The sequence below is a fragment of the Carettochelys insculpta genome, chromosome 18 (genome assembly GCF_033958435.1).
Source record: "Carettochelys insculpta isolate YL-2023 chromosome 18, ASM3395843v1, whole genome shotgun sequence".
NCBI lineage: Eukaryota > Metazoa > Chordata > Testudines > Carettochelyidae > Carettochelys > Carettochelys insculpta.
This window is the reverse complement of record NC_134154.1, coordinates 9687368-9707928: the sequence shown is the minus strand read 5'-3', so window position 1 is coordinate 9707928 and position 20561 is coordinate 9687368. Positions and strand designations below refer to the sequence as shown.

The window sequence follows — 20561 nt, the reverse complement described above, 5'->3', positions numbered from 1 at the left end:
TCCCTCAACCTTAAGGAAGGGTTTTCAAATGTAAATGTACAAAATTAAAATGCCGATTCTGCACAGACAGGTTTACCCAGGAAAAAAATATTGGGGGTGACATTCCAGCTCAGTTCAATGAGTATCAAACCCTGGTATGGAGAGAAACCAAACTCCAGGTTATGCTCTTTCCAGCAGAGCACAGATTGAAGGAATGAGGGGGAAGATTTTATCCTGCTTCCTTTGCTGTATTACACAGCCCAGTAACAGCAGCCACTTCACCCAGAGCCGTGGAGATGACTGAGCATCCAGCGTAACTGGGACTGTCCCGTAACCACGGGCTGAAGAAGGGTCTCCAGAAGTGCCCATTTTTCCTCAGAATCAGAGAAGTAACTAAGGTATTCTGGAGACCCCTCGAGTTCGCACTGGGACCAGTGTTCGCTGTGCTCTTTGAAGCTGGTCCCACTATTCACAGTGCTGGAAGGTTCCGTAGTGTTTCTGGGGCATGGATGCAGTGAGGGCCCGGAGTCATCATCTCCATCTGAGATGTCAGTCATGTACTGTAAGCATGTCCCTGCTGATCATCCATAACGCCCAATAACTCATAGCTGGCAGAATGCAGAGTCAGTCAGTGCAAAATATGCAGACTGATGATGAAATTTCACAATGCAGGAGTGTTTTGCAAGTAGAGAAACCTCCCCTAAACAAGAGAAATGGCTGGCAGGGTGGGAGGGTGAGGTAATGTCTTTTACTGCACCTTCCTCTGTGGAAGAGAGACAAGCTGGAGAGCTGCACAGAGCTCAACCCCTTATTTCTGCATATGTCTACAACCACACTGCCCGTTGAAATGGCTCTGTGTTCCAGCAGTCGCAAAGTGCCATTAGCAGAATCTCTGTCTTGAACGGTTTCTGCTAAACCCAGGGCTGGGAGCTCAATCTTTGAGGAGGCCATTTAGTGATCTGGGGCAAATACATTAAAAAAAAATCAGACGGGGATGGTGGTAGGTCCTGCTGTGTGTGCAGGAGACTGGACGCAGTGACCTCTGAAGGTCCCTTCCTGCTCTATGGGATAGATATAAAATACACAGACCCCTTCCCCACCTCTGACATGTTACACTCTGCTACTGTCATAAGAGCAAATGTTATATGCGGCCTTTGTTAACGAGCAGGTTTGTGTCTCACTTCCCCATCGGGCTGTGTCACTGTGAGCAGCGCTACCATCCCACACCTGACAGTAATAATCAGCCTCGTCCTGCGCCTGGACCCCACTGATGGTTAACGTGGCCGTGTTCCCGGACTTGGCACCAGAGAATCGATCAGGGATTCCAGAGGGTCTGTTGCTATTACCATATATGACGAGTAGGGGGGCGCTGCCGGGTTTCTGTTGGTACCACTGCACATACTTGCCACCAATGTTGCTCCCTGTGCAGGTGAGCTGAGCGTTTTGCCCTAAACTCACAGACGCTGCCGGTGGCTGAGTCAGCACGTACTGGGCAAGAGAACCTGAAAATACAAGGGGATCATAAGATCAATAAGGGTCAATGGTTGACTTAAGACATTCCAGGCCATTTGTGGCAGCAGCCAGAGACATGACTCTACATATACAGTCTTCTTTCATTTAGGACCAGAATCGAGCCCTTTCCCAAGTCACACCTGAGCAGTAAGTGAGCAGAACAAGGAGCAGAGGGGCCCAGGCCATGGCGAGGATCCAGAGGAGCTCGGCTTCCTGAGGCAAATGGGGCTGTGGCTGGGAGCCTCCGATTCTCTCTTCAACCCCCCAGCGTTCGAGACCAGCCCCCTTCATGCAAATCTGCTCCCTGCTCATTGGCTGCTGCTGCTGGCCCGACTCTCACATGTATGAGTGGGACACAGGGATGGGAGATTCACCAGCCCTGATTTTGCTCACATGGACAGTCCAGATGATGGAAACAGCTTAAGCCAGCTCACTCCTCCCAGTCTTCAATGGGGGCTAGCCTGGAGCAGAGCAGAGCACAGGTGAAGGTGAGGGGGGTAGGGTAAGTGAGTGCAGTGCAGGCAGGCCACAGCAGCAGGAGTAGCAAAACCACGTGTCTCCTTCTCTCTTTTGTGGTCAGTGTATTTCATCATGACTCCCAAATCCCCAGGCCAACGTCAACTGGAGAACCTCTGGGCAGAGACGGGAGGTGGAGAACAAGAAGCCGGCTGAAAATTTTCCAGTGGGCTGTTTTTGGACTAGGACAGGCTCCCATCAAAACGGACACTTTCTGCAGAAATGCCTGGCAGTGGAATGACATTGAGTCTAGCAGAATAATCAGAATAAAATGTTTCAATAATGTGAATCGCCTGAGTGCACATTTTCCAAATGGTTTTTTTTTTAATTCATTCTTTGTTTTGAAATGACGTTTTTTCTAATTTCATTTCATTTTGTAACAGTAAATCTAAAATGTCAAAATAAAAACATAGGATTTTGGTTTGAATGAAGCCAATTCACCCACATTTGTATGGGACATTTTGGTTCTTAGGAAATTTTGAGAAGTCAGTGTTTCATTCTGATTTCCATCAAAACCAGGTTTGGAAATGGCAGAAATACCCATGCTTAGGAAATTCAGGTGCCTGCAGATAGTCCCTTAGGGGTACAGGGCCAGGGGAAACCCTCTCTCCACCCCAACCTCCTGCCCCACCTCTTCCCACCCCTTACCTGTCCCGGCCCCCCCGACTTTCACCCCTTATGCCAAACCGTCTCCCCACAAGCAATGCAGCCCAGCGGATCAGTGTGGGGCCCAACACTGGGCACAGGGCTGAGGCCCAACCTGTACTCACTGGTGGCAATGGGAAGCAGAGTGACTCCTGGCTGCGTCCCTCCGCTGCCTGCCCTGGTGAGTGCAAGGGATGGGGGTGTTCCACGCGTTTGGTCAAACGTCTCCCCCAGCAATGCAGTGGGAGCCAGGGGAGGAGAACAGCCTGGGGCAGGGTAATGCTGCTTCACCCTGTCATTGCTGAGTGTGGAGTAGGGAGGGTCACAATTCCCACTTCAGGCAGCATGTCCCCTACTTGTCACCAGGCCACCCTGAATAGAACCAATGGATGGGGTGGCTCTGTCTGCAGCGCTCCAGCAACAACTGCACTAGTGGGTTGAAATAAGTTACTGGAATAAATACAATCTCACTCCAAGAAACTTCCGTGTGGCTGTACATTGTCAGCTTCTATTCTCAGGACAGGAGATGTACTCTGTAGAGTCAGTTGTCATATTTTGTACTGAGTATTTTCTCCTTGAAAAAATGGCCTTTACATTTTTTTGGTGGAAACCTATTGGCATTAGCTAAGAATTCTGGGTTGAACCGTTTTTATTTATTTATTTTTGCGCATTTATTAGCATTGTGTCATTTGCAAAATGGCTATCATCATTCTTCTCCAAAGCCACCTTTTCTTACCAAAAGCAGCTTGTGATCACATTCATTTAAGTTGCAATTCCTGCCAGGATGGTGCTAGGGCCTGCCATGAGGGCAGAGGACTGGGCTCAATGACCTCTGAACGTCCCTTCCAGCTCTATGAGATAGGTATAGCTTCTGTGAAAAAATCTACTTTTTAAAGTTATTAACAGTCCTACTTCCAACAGCTTCATTAATAAATAAATTCAGATGCAGAGCTTTGCTGTGTAGGTGGTGGTTGGTAGCATTAGCTGGTCTTTTGTTAATCCACAGGGGGCCTGGCTTTCAGCAAGCTCCCAGCTGCATGGGGAGGAGGGGCTGGGCTGAGCTCCCGCTTTGTGTGCCATCGAAAATTGGCTTGCGTGCCACTCTGGGCACCTGTGCTGGGTGTTACTGACCCCTTCTCTAGTGTTTTGTTCTCCTACTCCAGCACTCTGTAAACAAGGAGTTCCCTCTAGTGGTCAATATCAGACTTACCGTGATCAGCTGTAAGAGCCATGAGGACACAGCCATGTGGTTTTAGACCACTGTACCCTGTTAGGCATTTCGTTCCTCCCACATTCCCCAAATTTCACCACATTTAAAAACAGCTGTTTACGAAACTCAGACGTACAAATACAAAAGGGTGGGAGCATACTACAGCTGTCAAAATGGTACCTTTCTTGTTTGGTCTCTGTGAAATTTTAGTTTATACTGACTTGGCTATCAAAACTAAAAAGCAGTCATGTAGCACTTTAAAGACTAACACAATAATTTATTCAGTGATGAGCTTTCGTGGGACTGACCCTCTTCTTCAGATCTATCGCCTTTACCGGAACAGACTCAATATATATAGAGCACAGAGGTTCAAAATTGTTATCATCGTTGGCAAATCAGATAGAAAAGCAGAGAGATGCGAGTGTGGGTGGGGAAGTAAGTGTTAGGTCAAATATCAAAGTATGTGAAAGAGTCCTTATAATGAGTCAGGCAATTGCTGTCCCTGTTCAAGGTACATGTTAATGTGTCAAATTTGGATATCGTAGAATCATAGAACACTAGGACTGGAAGGGACCTTGAGAGGCCATCGAGTCCAGCCCCCTGCCCCAATGGCAGGACCAAGGACTGTCTAAACCATCCCTGACAGACATGTATCTAACCTGTTCTTAAATATCTCCAGCGATGGAGATTCCACAACCTCCCTTGGCAATTTATTCCCGTGTTTGACCGCCCTGACAGTTAGGAACTTTTTCCTAATGTCCAACCTAAACCTCCCTTGCTGCAGTTTAAGCCCATTGCCTCCTGTTCTAGCCGCAGAGGCCAAGTAGAACAAGTTTTCTCCCTCCTCCTTGTGACACCCTTTTAGATACCTGAAAACTGCCATCATGTTGCCCCTCAATCTTCTCTTTTCCAAACTAAACAAGCCCAATTCTTTCAGCTTTTCTTCATAGATCACATTCTCTAGACCTTTAATCATTCTTGTCGCTCTTGTCTGGACCCTCTCTAATTTCTCCACATCTTTCTTTAGCTGAGGTGCCCAGAACTGGACACAATACTCCAGCTGAGGCCTAACCAGTGCAGAGTAGAGCAGAAGAATGACTGCTCGTGTCTTGTTCGCAACACACCTGTTGATGCATCCCAGAATCGTGTTTGCTTTTTTTGCGACAGCTTCACACTGTTGACTCATATTTAGCTTGTGGTCCACTATAACCCCTAGATCCCTTTCTGCTGTAGTCATTCCTAGACAGCCTCTCCCCATTCTGTATGTGTGAAACTGATTGTTCCTTCCCAAGTGGAGCATTTTGCATTTGTCCTTATTAAACTTCATCCTGTTTACCTCAGACCATTTCTCTAGTTTCTCCAGATCATTTTGAATTATGACCCTAACCTCCAAAGCAGTGCCAACCCCTCCCAGCTTGGTATCATCTGCAAACATAATACGCATACTTTCTATGCCAATATCTAAATCGTTGACGAAGGTATTGAACAGAACCGGTCCTAACACAGACCCCTGCAGAACCCCACTTGTTATACTTTTCCAACATTCTCTCTGCAGATGGTGGTTAAAGACTTTTCTCCAGAACACCAACTCTCAGGTCTTTAACAGAATGGCCCACTCCATTAAAATGCTGGCTGACAGGTTTTTTGGAGCATAAGCTTATGCACCAAAATATCTGTTAGTTTATAAGGTGCCACAGGACTTCTTGCTGTTTTTGAAGATATCGACTAACACGGCGACCTCTCTGATGCCGACAGGTTTGTGTATTTGGAGACTTTGACTTGGCTAGTGCTTTTTATGCAGCCTAGTGTGAAACTAGGCAAATATCTCAAAGAGTTCATGTGTCCATGGAAGACCACTGCATATCCCAAGCGATATGCACATCCCCGTCTAAAAAAAACATTGTGGGATTCATTCTGTTCCACAGGATGGTGGCAGGTATTGATACCTCCCTCACCCTGGTGAAGTTGGAAAACTCACCAGCACTGATTCCTCGCTCCCTGACACTGGTTACAGTCACTGAAGATAATGGAGAGTAACTGGCATAGATGAGGGAAGAATCAGAACCCTCCATGCAAACTACTACAACCTGGCTACTTTTCCATTTACAAGGAGAAAACAGACACATAATCCCAGATCCCAGACTATGCCACTGAGCCATTTAACTTCCCTGTCCCTGAGAGGCATCAAAGGAACAGTATGTCCATGTAAACAGGATCAGAAGGAATGCTTCCCTAGCAGGGAGTTGGAAGGGGAAGAGACCCCAGGTGTGTCTATGTAAGTACAGTTTGTTCCTGGTTTGCTTTGATAGATATTCAGCATATGCAGTGGAATTTTGCTCACTACAATCAACTTTATGTGTGACCCACTAGGCACAGTAAATTGAAATCCAGAAGCTCGACCACGTCAGGAACAATCATCCCTGCAGTGTAGATGTCCCGAGAGAAGAACCATCTTCCCTTCACCCGCCATCTCCTCCACAGACGGAAGCCCTCACCAGGACACGCGACTCGTTTTCTTTGAAAACAAGTGGTTTGTGTCTCACTTCCCCTTTAGGCTGTGTCACTGTGAGGCTGACTACTACTACTGTCCCACAGCTGACAGTAATAATCAGCCTCATCCTGCGCCTGGACCCCAGTGATGGTTAATGTGGCCGTGTTCCCGGAGTTGGCACCAGAGAATCGCTCAGAGATTCCAGAGGGTCTCTTGTTATTATCGTATATGATGAGTAGGGGGGCGCTTCCGGGTTTCTGTTGGTACCAGTGCACATACTTGCTACCGATGTTGTTCCCTGAGCAGGTGAGTTGAGCGTTTTGCCCTGCAGACGCAGACGCTGAGGGTGGTTGAGTCAGCACGTACTGGGCCAGAGAACCTGTAAGAAGAGAACGCAAATAAAATGACTCAACATTGATCCCCAGTTAACATGATCTGCAGCAGCCAGGGGGGACAAGCAAACACCCTGTATCACCTGAGCAGTAAGTGAACAATGTCAGGAGAAGTGGGGCCCACGCCATGGCGGCAATCCAGATGAACTTGGCTTCCTGAGTGAAACGAGTCTCTGTCTGGAACCCTCTGATTTCTCTTAAACCCCCAGGGGTGGAGAACGGCCCCTTCATGCAAATCTGCTCCCTGCTTGCTAAGTACTAAAGCAGCCTCATTCAGCCGTGCAAGAAGGGCAGTGACACAGGGGAAAAATTCTGGGGCCAAGTATTTGCTCTGCAGTGGTGTAAATCCAAGGTAACGCCAGTGAAATTTACCGAGCTGGGAGAGTGGAGTCACTGAAAGGAGAATCATCCCCTTTCCGTATAAACACAAACACTTAAAGATGTAGGAGAGCTCCTGTCGAGCCCAGGCTGGCTGTTCTGCCGCCTCATACAGAGCACGTGGAAATGGTGTATCTGCATTGGCGCTGAGCTGGGGACAGGCTGTATTCCTGGGAACTCTCCACTGCAGTTTTCAAGGTTTGCTCAGTTTGTGGTAGGAATCCCCTACTGTAACGCTTCGGGGATGGTAGGCTACGTCTACACTAGCACACTACGTCGAAGTAGCCTGTTTCGAAGTAAGGACATCAAAATAGGCTACTTCGATGCGTATCGTCTACACGTCCTCCAGGGCTGGTGCCGTCGATGTTCAACATCGAAGTAGCAACGGGGAATATCAGAAGGAGCCGCCCCAGAAGAAAATGCGGAGTGTTCACACACACAAGCGCTTTCCTTCAAAATAAGGGGCCAGCAAAGCCCCAAGCCTCTCCCTTAAAGGGCCCCTCCCAGACACACTTGCCCTGCACAGCACGAGATCCACAGAGCCGACAACTGATTGCAGACCCTGTGCACTCAGCATGGACCCCCAGCTGCAGCAGCCAGAAGCCCTGGGCTAAAGGCTGCTGCACACGGTGACCATAGAGCCCCACAGGGGCTGGACAGAGTGTCTCTCAACCCCTCAGCTGATGGCCGCCATGGAGGACCTCGCTATTTGGACGTAGCGGGACGCGGATCGTCTACACACACCCTACTTCAACGTTGAACATCGAAGTAGGGCACTATTCCCATCTTCAGATAGGAATAGCGATTTCGACATCTCACCACCTAACATCGATTTCAACATCGAAATAGCTCACGGCACGTGTAGACGTGACACATCCTATTTTGACATTGTGCCAGCTACTTTGAAGTAGCTGTCTAGTGTAGACACACCCTTACAGTGCATGAATTGTCTGGTTGCTGGCAATGTATCTGCAGGCAGAATGGGAGCTGGGAAAGCGAAGGGCTGTCAGTGTGCAAGAGCTAGTCCTATACGCCGAAAGGCGCTCAGCCCATCAGCTGCTAGCACAGAGTTTGAGCTAGGGATGGGAGGGGGTGCAGTTCAGGGGATATTTTCTGTGTTGTCACTTTGGACAGGTTTGTGCTCAAGCTGTTCCCTGAACAGGCACCTGCTTAGTCTGTATCAGCAGGGAGCAAATGTCATCTAAGAACTCTCAAGAGAGCAGCCTCTTGAGACACACTCCTCAGAGACTGAAGAACAGCACTCGGTGTGTGCATTTCCTATGGACTTCTTATAGCGTGACGCCTGACTGCACCTGCTCCCCATCAGTTCACCACCTGCTCCACATGCCTCTCTCTGCTCCCCGAGAAAGAAAGAAAAAGGGGAATATGGGAGGTACCAGGAAAACGCTTCACAGTTATTATTTTGTGCCCCTCCCTTTACTCTCCCCATCCTGCCTCAGCAACAGGTGGCCAAAGGATTCATTACAAAAGTGGATATAGTGCCATGGTTCTCAACCAGGGGTACACGTACCCGCGGGGTACACAACAGTCTTCCAGGGGTACATCAACTCACTGAGCCATTTGCCTATTTTTCCAACAGGCTACACAAAATGAACTAGCCAAGTCCAGAGACTAAAATTTCACACAGACCAAATGAGAGAGTAAGTAATTTTGCAGTAATAGTGCACTGAGAATGCTGTATTCTTCTGTCTGATGTTGCGAGCACATAGGTTTTAAGGAAGGTGAAACTTGGGGGGGACACTAGACAAATCTGACCCCTGAAAGGGGTATAATAATCTGGAAAGGTTGAGAACCACTGATACAGTGTCTCCTGCTTGGGATATTACAGCTGCAGAGCTCCCTCTGATGGGCACAGCTCCACTTGCAGATGTCATCTCTGGCCCTAGCTATCAGATTTGCCAACATTTCCAGCTCAGACTCCAGCTCCCAGCTCCCGGTCCTTGGTTCCTGCTTCCCAGCTCCCATTTGCTTCTGGATGAGTTTTAATGTGATTAGAACTTGCTCCATCTCTTAGGAACCAGTGCCTTAGTCCAGTGGTGCTGGGATGCAAAGCTGGGAGGAGAGTCCAAAACAAGGTTGGAACTGCTGGGGACAGTGAAGGCTGGAGGCCATGGGCAGCTGGTGGCTGACAGAGGCCAAATGGAGAGCCGTAGCCCCAGGGTCACGGGCCAGTGCTCAGCTCCACTGGTGCCCTTAACCCTTAGCTCCCCATGGATGCTATTATAGCTTGCAGGATACTGGCAGCCTCCACAGGTGACTCGGGTCATTGCCGTGAAGCACACAGCCTGCTTAGAGCTCGCTTGCTATGAGTCATGCTGCTGGATATAATGGAAGGAATAAACAGAGACACAGGTGTGTGTCCTGGGAGGTTTGAGCCTTTGGGGCATGCAAGAGTCACTTTTTCAATATCTTCTCTGCTGCCCATTCAAACTTCCCTACCTAGTCACTGAACACTGAGGTGCTCATGGAATCCCCAGACTCCAGAATCTGGGGCTTTTGGCAAAAGCCCTAATGAACACTGGACTTGCCACAAAGCCAGGCGAGATGGGGACTGGGGAAAGGCAATGAAGATAGGAACTAAGAAGTGGAATTTAGCCCCAGTTCAATGGCAGACAGGTGCAGAGAACCATGCCAGGAGATGATGGGCTCTGAGGAACCTGGGTTGCTGAGTAATCAGGAGGGATTTCTTGTACCTCCCCGGCTGCTCCACCAGCATCTTTCACCATCTCCTCCTCCTTCTCTACTCCCCTTTCCTGTGGGAATCCTACAGAGCTTGCTCTTCATCCCCTCTTTTCTCACTCTGAGCCTTTCCTTTCAGAATCCCCATGTGCTCCCCTGGGGGCAGAATCACCTCTGTGCTGATGACTCCCGGATATATTTTTTGGCCCTCAGTGGCTTGTGACTCACTCTCACATCCAGCCCAGTCTCCACAGTACCCCGGCCTTTGATAGCTAATCTGGTGTCAAACTTCCACTGGCCAAAACTGACCTTGGAAATCTTCCCCACCAAGGCCTCTCAGGCTGTGGTGCTGGCCTGAATAGCTCTTGGTTTCTTTGTCTGGGGTATCTCATGCCCCACCCTGCCTGTGATTTGTCCCTCAATCAGGAATCTTGGAGTCTGACATTATTGTCTTTGCTGGAAGCCTTGGGGGAGGTTGGAGAAGGAATTAAATTGTGCTGGCCCCCGAGGCTGTGGCAGGAGAATTGTCTCACTCGAGGGAGCAGGTGGTGAAAAGTCCCCACCCTGCAGAAGGAGAATGAAGGGGCAGCCGGAAATAGCTGTGTGGATTGAACTTCCCTGTCATAAAAAGCTGTGTGATTGGTTACAGCCAGAGACAAAACTGTGCAGCTGGGGAACTCTGCACGCAGTGCCCAGGAGCGGAGGGAAGAGTCTTTTTGTCTCAGTTCCCTCTGTGACTGTGTCACTGTGATAAGCATCATTGTGCCACACCACACAGTAATAATCAGCCTCATCCTCTGCCAGGGCCCCGGAGATGGTCAAATAGCCAGCGTTGCTGGAGGTGTCTTTGGAACCGGAGAAGCGAGCAGGGACCCCGGAGCCCTGGTGCTTGTCAGAATCTGACTTGTACCTTAGCAGGTACCGGGGAGGGTTCCCAGGTTTCTGCTGGTACCAGTATACATTGTAGCCACTGATGCTGGTCCCACTGCTCATGGTGCAGGAGAGTTTCACGGTGTTTCCTGGGGACACCGACGCTAATGGCGGCTGAGTCAGCAGCGACTGCGAGCGGGACCCTGGGAAAATATGGTAGAAACCTGTCAAATCCCCCTGTCCAACCCCAGCCACTCGTGATGCACTTGGTGCTTTGGCTTCAGTAGTAACTTATTTTTCTGCTCCCCCTCCCGTTCTCACCTGTGCACCACATCCCCAGCAGGACGATGAGGGGAGCCCACAGCATGGTGAGGAGGTTTTGGGCCTTTTGGAGAAAGCAGGTGGCTCCACTGAGCAGGTCTGACAGAATCTGCACCTGATATTGTTCCTTGAGGGGGAGGAGCCGCTAAGCTCCACCTCTTTCCTAGTTTGATCTCATCTGATTGGGTCCTACGTAGGACGACCAAACTTCCTGATGATAAATAGGGGACACCTGGTAAAACTGCTTAAATTCAAGAGAGTTCCATGGCAATCCATCAGAACTGTGTGGTGCCCGCCCCCAACCAGGGCGAGCGAGGGCGTGGCTAGAGGGGGTGAAGTGTCATTGGATGTGGACTTCAAGCTCACAGAGGACCTCACATTTAGACTCTTGTTAATTTTTTGGCAGGCGAGAAAAGCATTTGTTAAGTAATAATAGTTAAAAAAGAGCATTCCAAGTCTGCCTCGCTCTTTTATGGAACTTTATTTTGTTTCCACGAGACGTCTCTTTTTTAATGGGTATGATGATGAGGGACCTCAAAAGCTAGGAGTGGCCCAGGCCCCTCGGGACCTGTGAGAGGCCCTGCTCCAAACAGGTTTTAAAATGTCCAGGGCTCAGCAGGGCAGGGAGGCCAGGAGGGTCTGGACAGAGGCGGGTGCCTCACATATACGTGTAGTAGGACTTCTGTTTTGGGGAAGGCCCCAGCGGGCTCAAGCCAGCTCCATAAGGCAGGCGCAGGGAGGCAGCACCACCTCCACCGCATTCCACGCCAGCAGCCACCCGGCCTGGTTTGGCTGTGGTGAGGGGGAGGCTCAGTTCAAAACGTTTGAAAACAGCTCGGAGTGCAGTGAGGGGCAGCTCAGGGTATGAGAAGAGGAGTGGCCAGGGGCTACAGGATTTGAGCAGGCCTGGCAGCTCAGGGTTCAGGGGAGGTTAGCTAGGGGGGCTGTGTGCATACAGGCACCTAGGGCAGGGTGCAGGCAGGTGTAGTTTTGAATGCAGACAGGAGACAACTGAGGGGACAGGCAGGGGGCAGCTTGGGGCTGTGTGTGTCCAGGAGGCAGACCAGGGTGCAGGGAGAGGTTAGCTAGAAGCAGAATGTGGAGAAGAGGTAGTGCGTGGTGCAGGGATGGGGAAACTAGAAGCTGTGTGGGGGTGGGGGTAGCTCATGGTCCAGGGACGGGGTAGAAAGAGGCTGTGGGCAGGCAGGCGTAGCTAGAGATTGTGTGTGGGCAGGGGACAGCTTGGGGCCAGGGATGGGGTAACTAGAGTCTGTGTGTCAGGAGGGCTCCCCTGCAGCCCCTGCTCTCTGAGGGCTCTGCCAGCTATAGAGTCAGTCCCACACCCCAGCTGTATATACAAAATTTATAGTTTGGTTCAATGATCCTCAGCACGCTCCCCCCCATGCAATGTCTTCCAGTGCCCCTGGGCTCTAGGTCTCCTGCTTGGCCATGCTCTTTTCTGGAGAGACAGGGAAGTGTGATCCACACTGAGTGGTGGGTAACAGCTTCACCACCTCCTTGTGACCTCGTGCTACTTTTCTAGCCGTTCCTCTGTCCTCCTCTGGTCTTGTACTTAGATTGCAGGCTCCTTAGCAGGGACTGTCTTTGTGCTCTGTGTTTGCAGAGATGTTCCACGTGGGAGATGGTGTCAGTTAAACTACAGGTTAATGTAAACAAAAAAAACGCTTTCCCAGTAAATATCCAGCAGTTGAAATGAGAAGTGGTTCAGACTCTCCAACCTAAATCAGTACAAGGGGCGGGGGGCCTCCTCCCCACCATTTGATCTGAATGGGGGATCTGAAAGGACACAGCTGTTCAAACACCAGAGCCTGAAGAGACCAGCAATTCACAGCACAGCTGCACTGAGCCTGCTTCCTTCCCCCGGCTCCCAGCTGCTTCGCTTGCGGGGGGAGAGGGTGTAGGGGAAGGAGTAGAACTGCCCCTGCGTGCACCAGCCGTGGGAAGCAGAGCGACGTTGAATCACAGAATGCTAGAATTGGAAGGGATGTCAAGAGTTCACCGAGTCCAGTTCCCTGGTCTCCCGGCAGGACCAGGCACCATCTAGATCATCCCTGTTAGATATTTAGCTAAACTTCCCTTAAATATCTCCTGTGATGGAGATTCCACAACCTCTTGAGGCAAGTTATTCCAGTGCTCAACCACCCTGACAGTTAGGAAGTTTTTCTTAACTTCCAACCTAAACCTCCCTTGCTGCAATTTAAGCCCATCACATCTTGTCCTATCCTCAGAGGCCAAGGAGAACAATTTTTCTCCCTCCTCCTTGTAACACCATGTTAGGTCCTCGAAAGCTGCTATCATGTCCCCTCTCAGCTTTCTCTTCTCCACGCTCAACAAACCCAGTTCTTCTAATTGTCTCTCATAGGTCCAATTTTCTAGACCTTTAATCATTTTATTTGCTCTTCTCTGGACCCAATCCAATTTCTTTACTTCATTCCTAAAATGCAGTGCCCAGAACTGGACACAGAACTCCAACTGCGGCTGATTCAGCACGGACTTGGCCAAGAGTTGGGTAAGTGGTGCTGGCTGGGGCCAGGTCACTCTGCTTGGTGGGCCTGGCCCCTGCTGCTGATTACAGGCCCCTGGCTGCATCATCCGTGGAGTGGGGAAGGCTTGGGGGCAGGGAGATGGTGGGGTGGGGGTGGCGAGGGCAGGAAGAGGCAGGGCAGAGGTGGGGCCTGGGGCCAAGGTGGGGATCATCTCAGGCTCAGCACCCCCTGAGGGACGGCCCGTGTGCTCTGAACACCACAGCCTGTCGCACACGCTTTTGCAGAGCAACGTGTTAAACAAATTGGTGACTTTCATCACTGACAGTTCCCATGTGCAGGGAGACAGCTCCCTCTTGTGCCCAGAGTCAGAGCTACTCCACAGGTTCCTATCCATAGAACTGGGGTGGGGAACCTTTTCCAGGTCTGGGGCCACACAAGTGAGAAGCAAACAAACAAACAAAAACCACCTTCACTGTCTCACTGACGTGGTCCCTGACTTTATGGGGGCCAGAGCTATGGGTCTGGGCAGGAGGGAGAGTGCAGTAGGGGGCTGGGAGTAGGTGATCTGGGCCAACGCAGAGTACAGGAGCAGGCTGAGGATGCGGGGGTGGGCCTGGGTGGGATGGAGCAGCAGGTTTGGGGTGCACATTCTGGGAGGGAGGAGTCAGGGTGTGGAGGGGGAGGGATCTGGTAGCAGGAACACAGTGGGGATGGGGAGTTGGTTTGGTGAACAGATGGGCCTGTCTCAGCTAGTTATACACACAGGTACCGGCACTAGGGTGTGGTATTTGGGAGCAGCTGGTCAAACACCAGAAACCACCTGTGCACACCTTAGACTCTGTAGAGTGAGACAGACCAGGTAAGCATTTGCACTCAGAGAGAAACGTCACCAAAGACACAGATGGGTAAGGGCTACTTGCCCTCGCGCTGTGGTGCAGCCGCCTCGGTAGGTCACTCCCAGCTGTGAGTGGTTCCCACCAACGGCCAGGTGGCACAGTAGCTCGGCCCCCTTGCTGAGGCCTGGGTCTTCAGCTCCCCCACCCGAGAGGCTCAAGGATAAGTTTGGGGTGTGGCCCCAAGAATCGAGCTTTCCCTCGGGCAGGAGAGTGGTTCTCTGAGAGAGTCTCCCCCCACCCCCTTTTGTGCCTGGGGGAGGGTCCTCAGGCTCTCCTCTCTAGCAGTCAACCGCATGGCAGCTCTGGCCCTGCTGCCTTGGAGCCAGCTCCTGCCTCTTGGCTGGTCAGCCCTGAACTGGGCTGGCTTCCCTCCCTTTATACTCCTCCAGGCCCGACACTGGCTGCGGGTGAACTGGAGTGTGGCTAATTGGGCCAACAGGCCCTGTTTAACCCCTGCCCTGCCCATCCTTCTTCTCACGCTCTTACACTGTGTTACTTTTTGTTGCATAGTTTGACATCAAACCGGTTCACAATCATGCTGGAAGGGCGTGACAAGTGCAGTTCCACAGGAGTCTGATCTGGGACTGATTTCGTTCAATAGCTTCATCAACAATTTAGATATTGGCATAGAGAGTACACGTAAATTTGCAGATGATCCCAAGCTGGGAGGGGTTGCCACTGCTTTGGAGGATAGGGTCAGAATTCAAAATGAGCTGGAGAAACTGGAGAAATGGTCTGAGGTAAACAGGATGAAGTTTAATAAGGACAAATGCAAAGTGCTCCACTGAGGAAGGAACAATCAGTGTCACACATACAAAATGGGAAGTGACTCTCTCTCAAGGAGTACTGTAGAAAGGGATCTAGGGGTCATAATGGACCATGACCTAAATATGAGTCAACAGTGTGATGCTGTTGCAAAAAAAGCAAACATGATTCTGGGATGTATTAACAGGAGTGTTGAGAGCAAGACATGAGCAGTCGTTCTTCTGCTCTACTCAGTGTTCATTAGGTCTCAAGTAGAGTATTGTGTCCAGTTCTGGGCACCACATTTCAAGAGGGGTGTGGGAAATTGGAGATAGTCCAGAGAAGAGCAACAAGAATGATTAAAGGTCTGGGGAACATGAGCTATGAGGGAAGACTGAAAGAACTGGGCTTGTTCACTTTAGAAAAGACAAGTCTGAGAGGGGACATGATAGTGGTTTACACATACCTAAAAGAGGGTTACGGGGAGGAGGGAGACAAAATGTTCTTCCTAGCCTCTGAGGACAGGACAAGGAGCAAGGGGCTTAAACTGCAGCAAAGGAGGTTTAGGCTGGACATTAGGAAAATCATCCTAATTGTCTGGGTGGTTAAACACTGGAATAAATTACCTAGGGAGGCTGTGGAATCTCCATCGCCAGGGATATTTTAGAGCAGGTTAGACAGACATCTGTCGGGGATGGTCTGGATGGCGCTTGGTCCTGCCATGAGGGCGGGGGACTGGACTCAATGACTCTCGAGATCCCTTCCAGTTCTAGCGTTCTATGATTCTATGAAATGTATTTGTCTTAAAACAATTATAAATCAGGGTTGAGCAGCTGCCCCAGAGCTGTTATTTATAAATCTAGAGCCAAACTCAATACACCGGGGTTCCTTCAACACTCCATCTCACCCTACCCTCCCATCCTCTCTGGAGAATGGATCGGAAAGGATGCAGCTGTTTGAACCTCTCAGTCTGGCACGCACACAAGTGGGGATACACGTGTATCAGGTACTTAGCTCCATTGTCACCAGCTCACGCAGGAGACATCGCTCACTGGTGCCCCATCATAACTAGGTCACTTAGCTGCACATGAATAGACGAGGAAAATCCAAGCACCCCCAACACCCATTTTTTTTCTTTCCATCGCTAAGTTTAAGGAGAGATCCTGCGTAGTTTCCAGCTACCGCCAGCCCCCTTTTGTCCTGTGAACGTGGCTGTGCGTTAAGGTCTCTCCCCAGCCCTTGCCTGCACTACTATTGGACACGTGGCGTGAGCCGGGACGTGGGAACACCCTGTGACGAGTCAGATATGTGAAGAGCAGGACTGAGGAGTGAAAGTGGTGGGGTCCTTGCTGTTCAGTTGCTCTCAGTCTGGTTTCTGTGCCTTGTGTCCAGGCCTGTCGACAGAAGGAGCAAAGGGGCATATGCCCCAGGGCCTGGTGACGCAAAAGCTCCAGGGCTGCTGGCTGCCACCAGAGTTCCCTATTGGCTGAGTGATTGAGCAGCTGCCCAGGAGAGATTCAGGCGCTGTGCAGATGATTGGCAGAGTGCCCACAGCCAGCTGTGTGTGTTTCTCTTGGTGGTTCACATTTGCACATGCCTTGGTGCACATAACAAAATTTATTCTGCTCATGGATGGAAATAAATACAGGGAACAGTGGCAGCTGCGGGCAGTGGCTGGGACGCAGACCCTTTAAATTGCCGCTGGAGCACTGGGAGATGTGCTCTGGGCAGTGCGGATGGCTTGTGGGGAGGGGCGCGGTGCAGTCCAGGCAGCCTGAGGACTGGCTGTCCCCAGCCCAGCCTCATCTGCCTGAGGCCCCGTCCCATCCAGCAGCAACGATGTCCTCCCCCACTTTGCTCAGGGGCCAAGTGAGTCCCTGTCTGGGATCCTCCAATTCTCTCTTAAACGCCCAGTGCTGGAGCCCGGCCCCTCCATGCAAATCTGCCTCCTGCTGGTGGTAGCTCATAGCCAAGCTGAGCCCTACCCCTGCACTGGGCAGAATTGTCCTACAAAGACGCATGTGACAAAAGTAGGACAGACCCCTCTGCTTTAGCATTCGCTGGGAGGGAGCCAATGTGAGCGCAGCACGGAGAGCTCCGACCGGGAAAAGTGCAGGTGCTCGTTTACTGACAAGGGGCACATGGATTATGACAGGATTTCATAACCCCCCTGACATCCCAGCCCTTTCCCATGTGTCCTTTGGGGATGCCCAGGTCTGGCTGGTTCAGACTAGAGGACACAGGACACGGCCCTGGTGACTGACATCTGGGTCCTAGGTAGGGAAGGGACAGGAGTAGGGAAGTTGTTGGGGTCCCATCTGGAAAAATTCCTGCTCGGAGCTCATGATCTTTCCCCCATCTCTGTTCAGACCCCTCCACAGAGGGAGGGGTCAGTGTCACCCCGAGAACGAAATGCACCGGGTCCCAGAGGAATGTGGGATTACACTGTTGCTGCCAAAGTCACTTAGCTTTTAGCTTCGTACCCACTCTGAGCACATCTGCATCTGGTCGGGCTTGTCGGCTGCTCACCTGTCCACCCCTTTGCCCCAGGCCAGTGAGGAGCGGGCCTGGTATCTGAAGCAGGCAGGGACGGGTCTGGCGTGCAGAGGACAGGGTGTCTGGGGCTGGTGTCACACAACTGTAAATAGGAGATTTCTTTGTGCAAAATAACAGGCCTGAGAAGCTCAGATAACCCTGGGTATCCCAGCTGTCAGCCCCGGATGAAGACAGACTTTGCCGGGCTGGGTAGGGGAGGGATTAGGGAGCTGCTCTGAATCCACAGACGAGGTGGAGCCTTGGGCTGAAAGGATGGGGCTGGGGCTAGCTTCACCCAGCCAGCGCTTCAATGCTGCCCCCGGCTCCAGCAGCGATTTAAAGGGCCCAGGGCTCTGGCCACTGCCACTGCGGAAGTAGCGGCTGCAGTGACTGGGCCCTTAGCTCTTTTAGACGACTGGGCCCTGGGGCAGCTGTCAGTGACCTTGTTGTTGGTAGCCTTATGCATCTCTGGCCTGGAGCATGGACATTATAGATGAAGAGTGCTCCCTGCTGGGTGAGGTCAAATTTATAGCAATTCCCAGGAGACAATCTAAGCCTGTCATGGAGTCATAGGCTACGTCTACACGTGAAGCTTACATCGAAGTAGCCTATTTCGATGTGGTTCGATGAATAACGTCTACACGTCCTCCAGGGCTGGCAACGTCGATGTTCAACTTCGACGTTGCGCGGCACCACATCGAAATAGGCGCAGCGAGGGAACGTCTACACGCCACTGTAGCACACATCGAAATAAGGGTGCCAGGCACAGCTGCAGACAGGGTCACAGGGCGGACTCAACAGCCAGCCGCTCCCTTAAAGGGCCCCTCCCAGACACACTTGCACTAAACAGCACAAGATACACAGAGCCGACAACGAGTTGCAGACCCTGTGCATGCAGCATGAATCCCCCGCTGCAGCAGCAGCAGCCAGAAGCCCTGGGCTAAGGGCTGCTGCACACGGTGACCATAGAGCCCCGCACGGGCTGGAGAGACAGCGTCTCTCAACCCCCCAGCTGATGGCTGCCATGGAGGACCCAGCAATTTCGACGTTGCGGGACGCGGATTGTCTACACGGTCCCTACTTCGACGTTGAACATCGAAGTAGGGCGCTATTCCGATCCCCTCATGAGGTTAGCGACTTTGACGTCTTGCCGCCTAACGTCGAAGTTAACTTCGAAATAGCGCCCGACGCGTGTAGCCGCGACGGGCGCTATTTCAAAGTTAGTGCCGCTACTTCGAAGTAGCGTGCACGTGTAGACGCAGCTATAGAGTCCTAGGGTTGGAAGAGACCTCAGGAGGTCATCAAGTCCAGCTCCCTGCTTCAATTCCGTCTAAATCACACCAGTCAGGACTTTGTCAAGCCAGGACTTAACAACCTAGGGATGGAGATTCCACCACCTCTCTTGGTAACCCATCTTCCAGGGCTGCAGGCAAAGCCTGAGCAATTTAACCCCACCAAGGCCCTGTGACGTGGGGCCCCAGTCAACTGTGCTGTTAGCCCACTTTGCCTTAAGGAGACAGACAGCAGCCTGGGAGAAATGCTCATTTTACAGATGCATTTACCCTTTTTTCCCCTCCGCCCTGGCCTCCCATCTATCAATAATGAACCATTAGTGAAGGGTTAGGCTATTTGTATTGCCATATTTGAATGAAAATACCTACATTTAGAGAAGCCATTTGCTTTCCAGCTTCTCCTTTAATTATTGACCACTTTTGATAGAATTTGAAATCGAGTCAGTTTTTTCTTTTTCACAGAACCCTCATATTACAAGGCCCTAAACTGTGTTTTAGTTAGATTACACCATAATCTAGCACTGGGTCTGGTGACACACCAGGAAAATTAGCTGGGAAATTCCCAGGTCTGAGGGATAGTGTTTGTGCAGCCCTGGTTAGGGTGGAGGATCTGCTCCATGAGACTGTCTTGAAAGTGTTCTCAACTTTTTTATGTCTTGCTTCACGCATAAGTGTCTCCAAGGGTTGGGCCAGAGCTTCAGAACAGAGGCTCTGAATAGTTCCAGATCCCCTGGAGATAATTTTTGGCTCAGAACAAAGGGGAACTCGGCATCATCTGTTATCTGATACATCTTATATCTGGACACGTCCAGGCATGGAAATGGGGACACACTATAGCTGCGTCTACACGTGCACGCTACTTCGAAGTAGCGGCACCAACTTTGAAATAGCGCCCGTCACGTCTACACGCGTCGGGCGCTATTTCGAAGTTAACTTCGACGTTAGGCGGCGAGACGTCGAAGTCGCTAACCTCATGAGGAGATAGGAATAGCGCCCTACTTCGACGTTCAACGTCGAAGTAGGGACCGTGTAGACGATCCGCGTCCCGCAACGTCGAAATTGCTGGGTCCTCCATGGCGGCCATCAGCTGGGGGGTTGAGAGATACTCTCTCTCCAGCCCCTGCGGGGCTCTATGGTCACCGTGGGCAGCAGCCCTTAGCCCAGGGCTTCTGGCTGCTTCTGCGGCAGCTGGGGATCTATGCTGCAGGCACACGGTCTGCAACCAGTTGTCAGCTCTGTGTATCTTGTGTTGTTTAGTGCAACTGTGTCTGGGAGGGGCCCTTTAAGGGAGCGGCTGGCTGTTGAGTCCGCCCTGTAACCCTGTCTGCAGCTGTGCCTGGCATCCCTATTTCGATGTGTGCTACTTTGACGTGTAGACGTTCCCTCGCTGCGCCTATTTCGATGTTGGGCTGAGCAACGTCGAAGTTGAACATCGACGTTGCCGGCCCTGGAGGACGTGTAGACGTTATTCATCGAAATAGACTATGTCGATGTCGCAACATCGAAATAAGCTATTTCGATGTTGGCTGCACGTGTAGACGTAGCCTATGAGATGTGACCAGTTTTTCCTTTA

At 51.1% G+C, this 20561-nt stretch overlaps 1 protein-coding gene across 1 annotated transcript; it reads right to left on the bottom strand.

Annotated features, from left to right (window-relative positions):
• Positions 1 to 1089: 1089 nt before the first annotated feature.
• On the bottom strand, positions 1090 to 11060 carry LOC142022821 (uncharacterized). The gene is made up of 4 exons (XM_075013044.1): positions 11015 to 11060; positions 10502 to 10896; positions 1632 to 1704; positions 1090 to 1481 (listed from the first exon to the last, which is right to left on the bottom strand). The coding sequence occupies exons 1-4, from the start codon at positions 11058 to 11060 to the stop codon at positions 1090 to 1092; spliced, it is 906 nt and encodes a 301-aa protein (XP_074869145.1).
• Positions 11061 to 20561: the final 9501 nt, after the last annotated feature.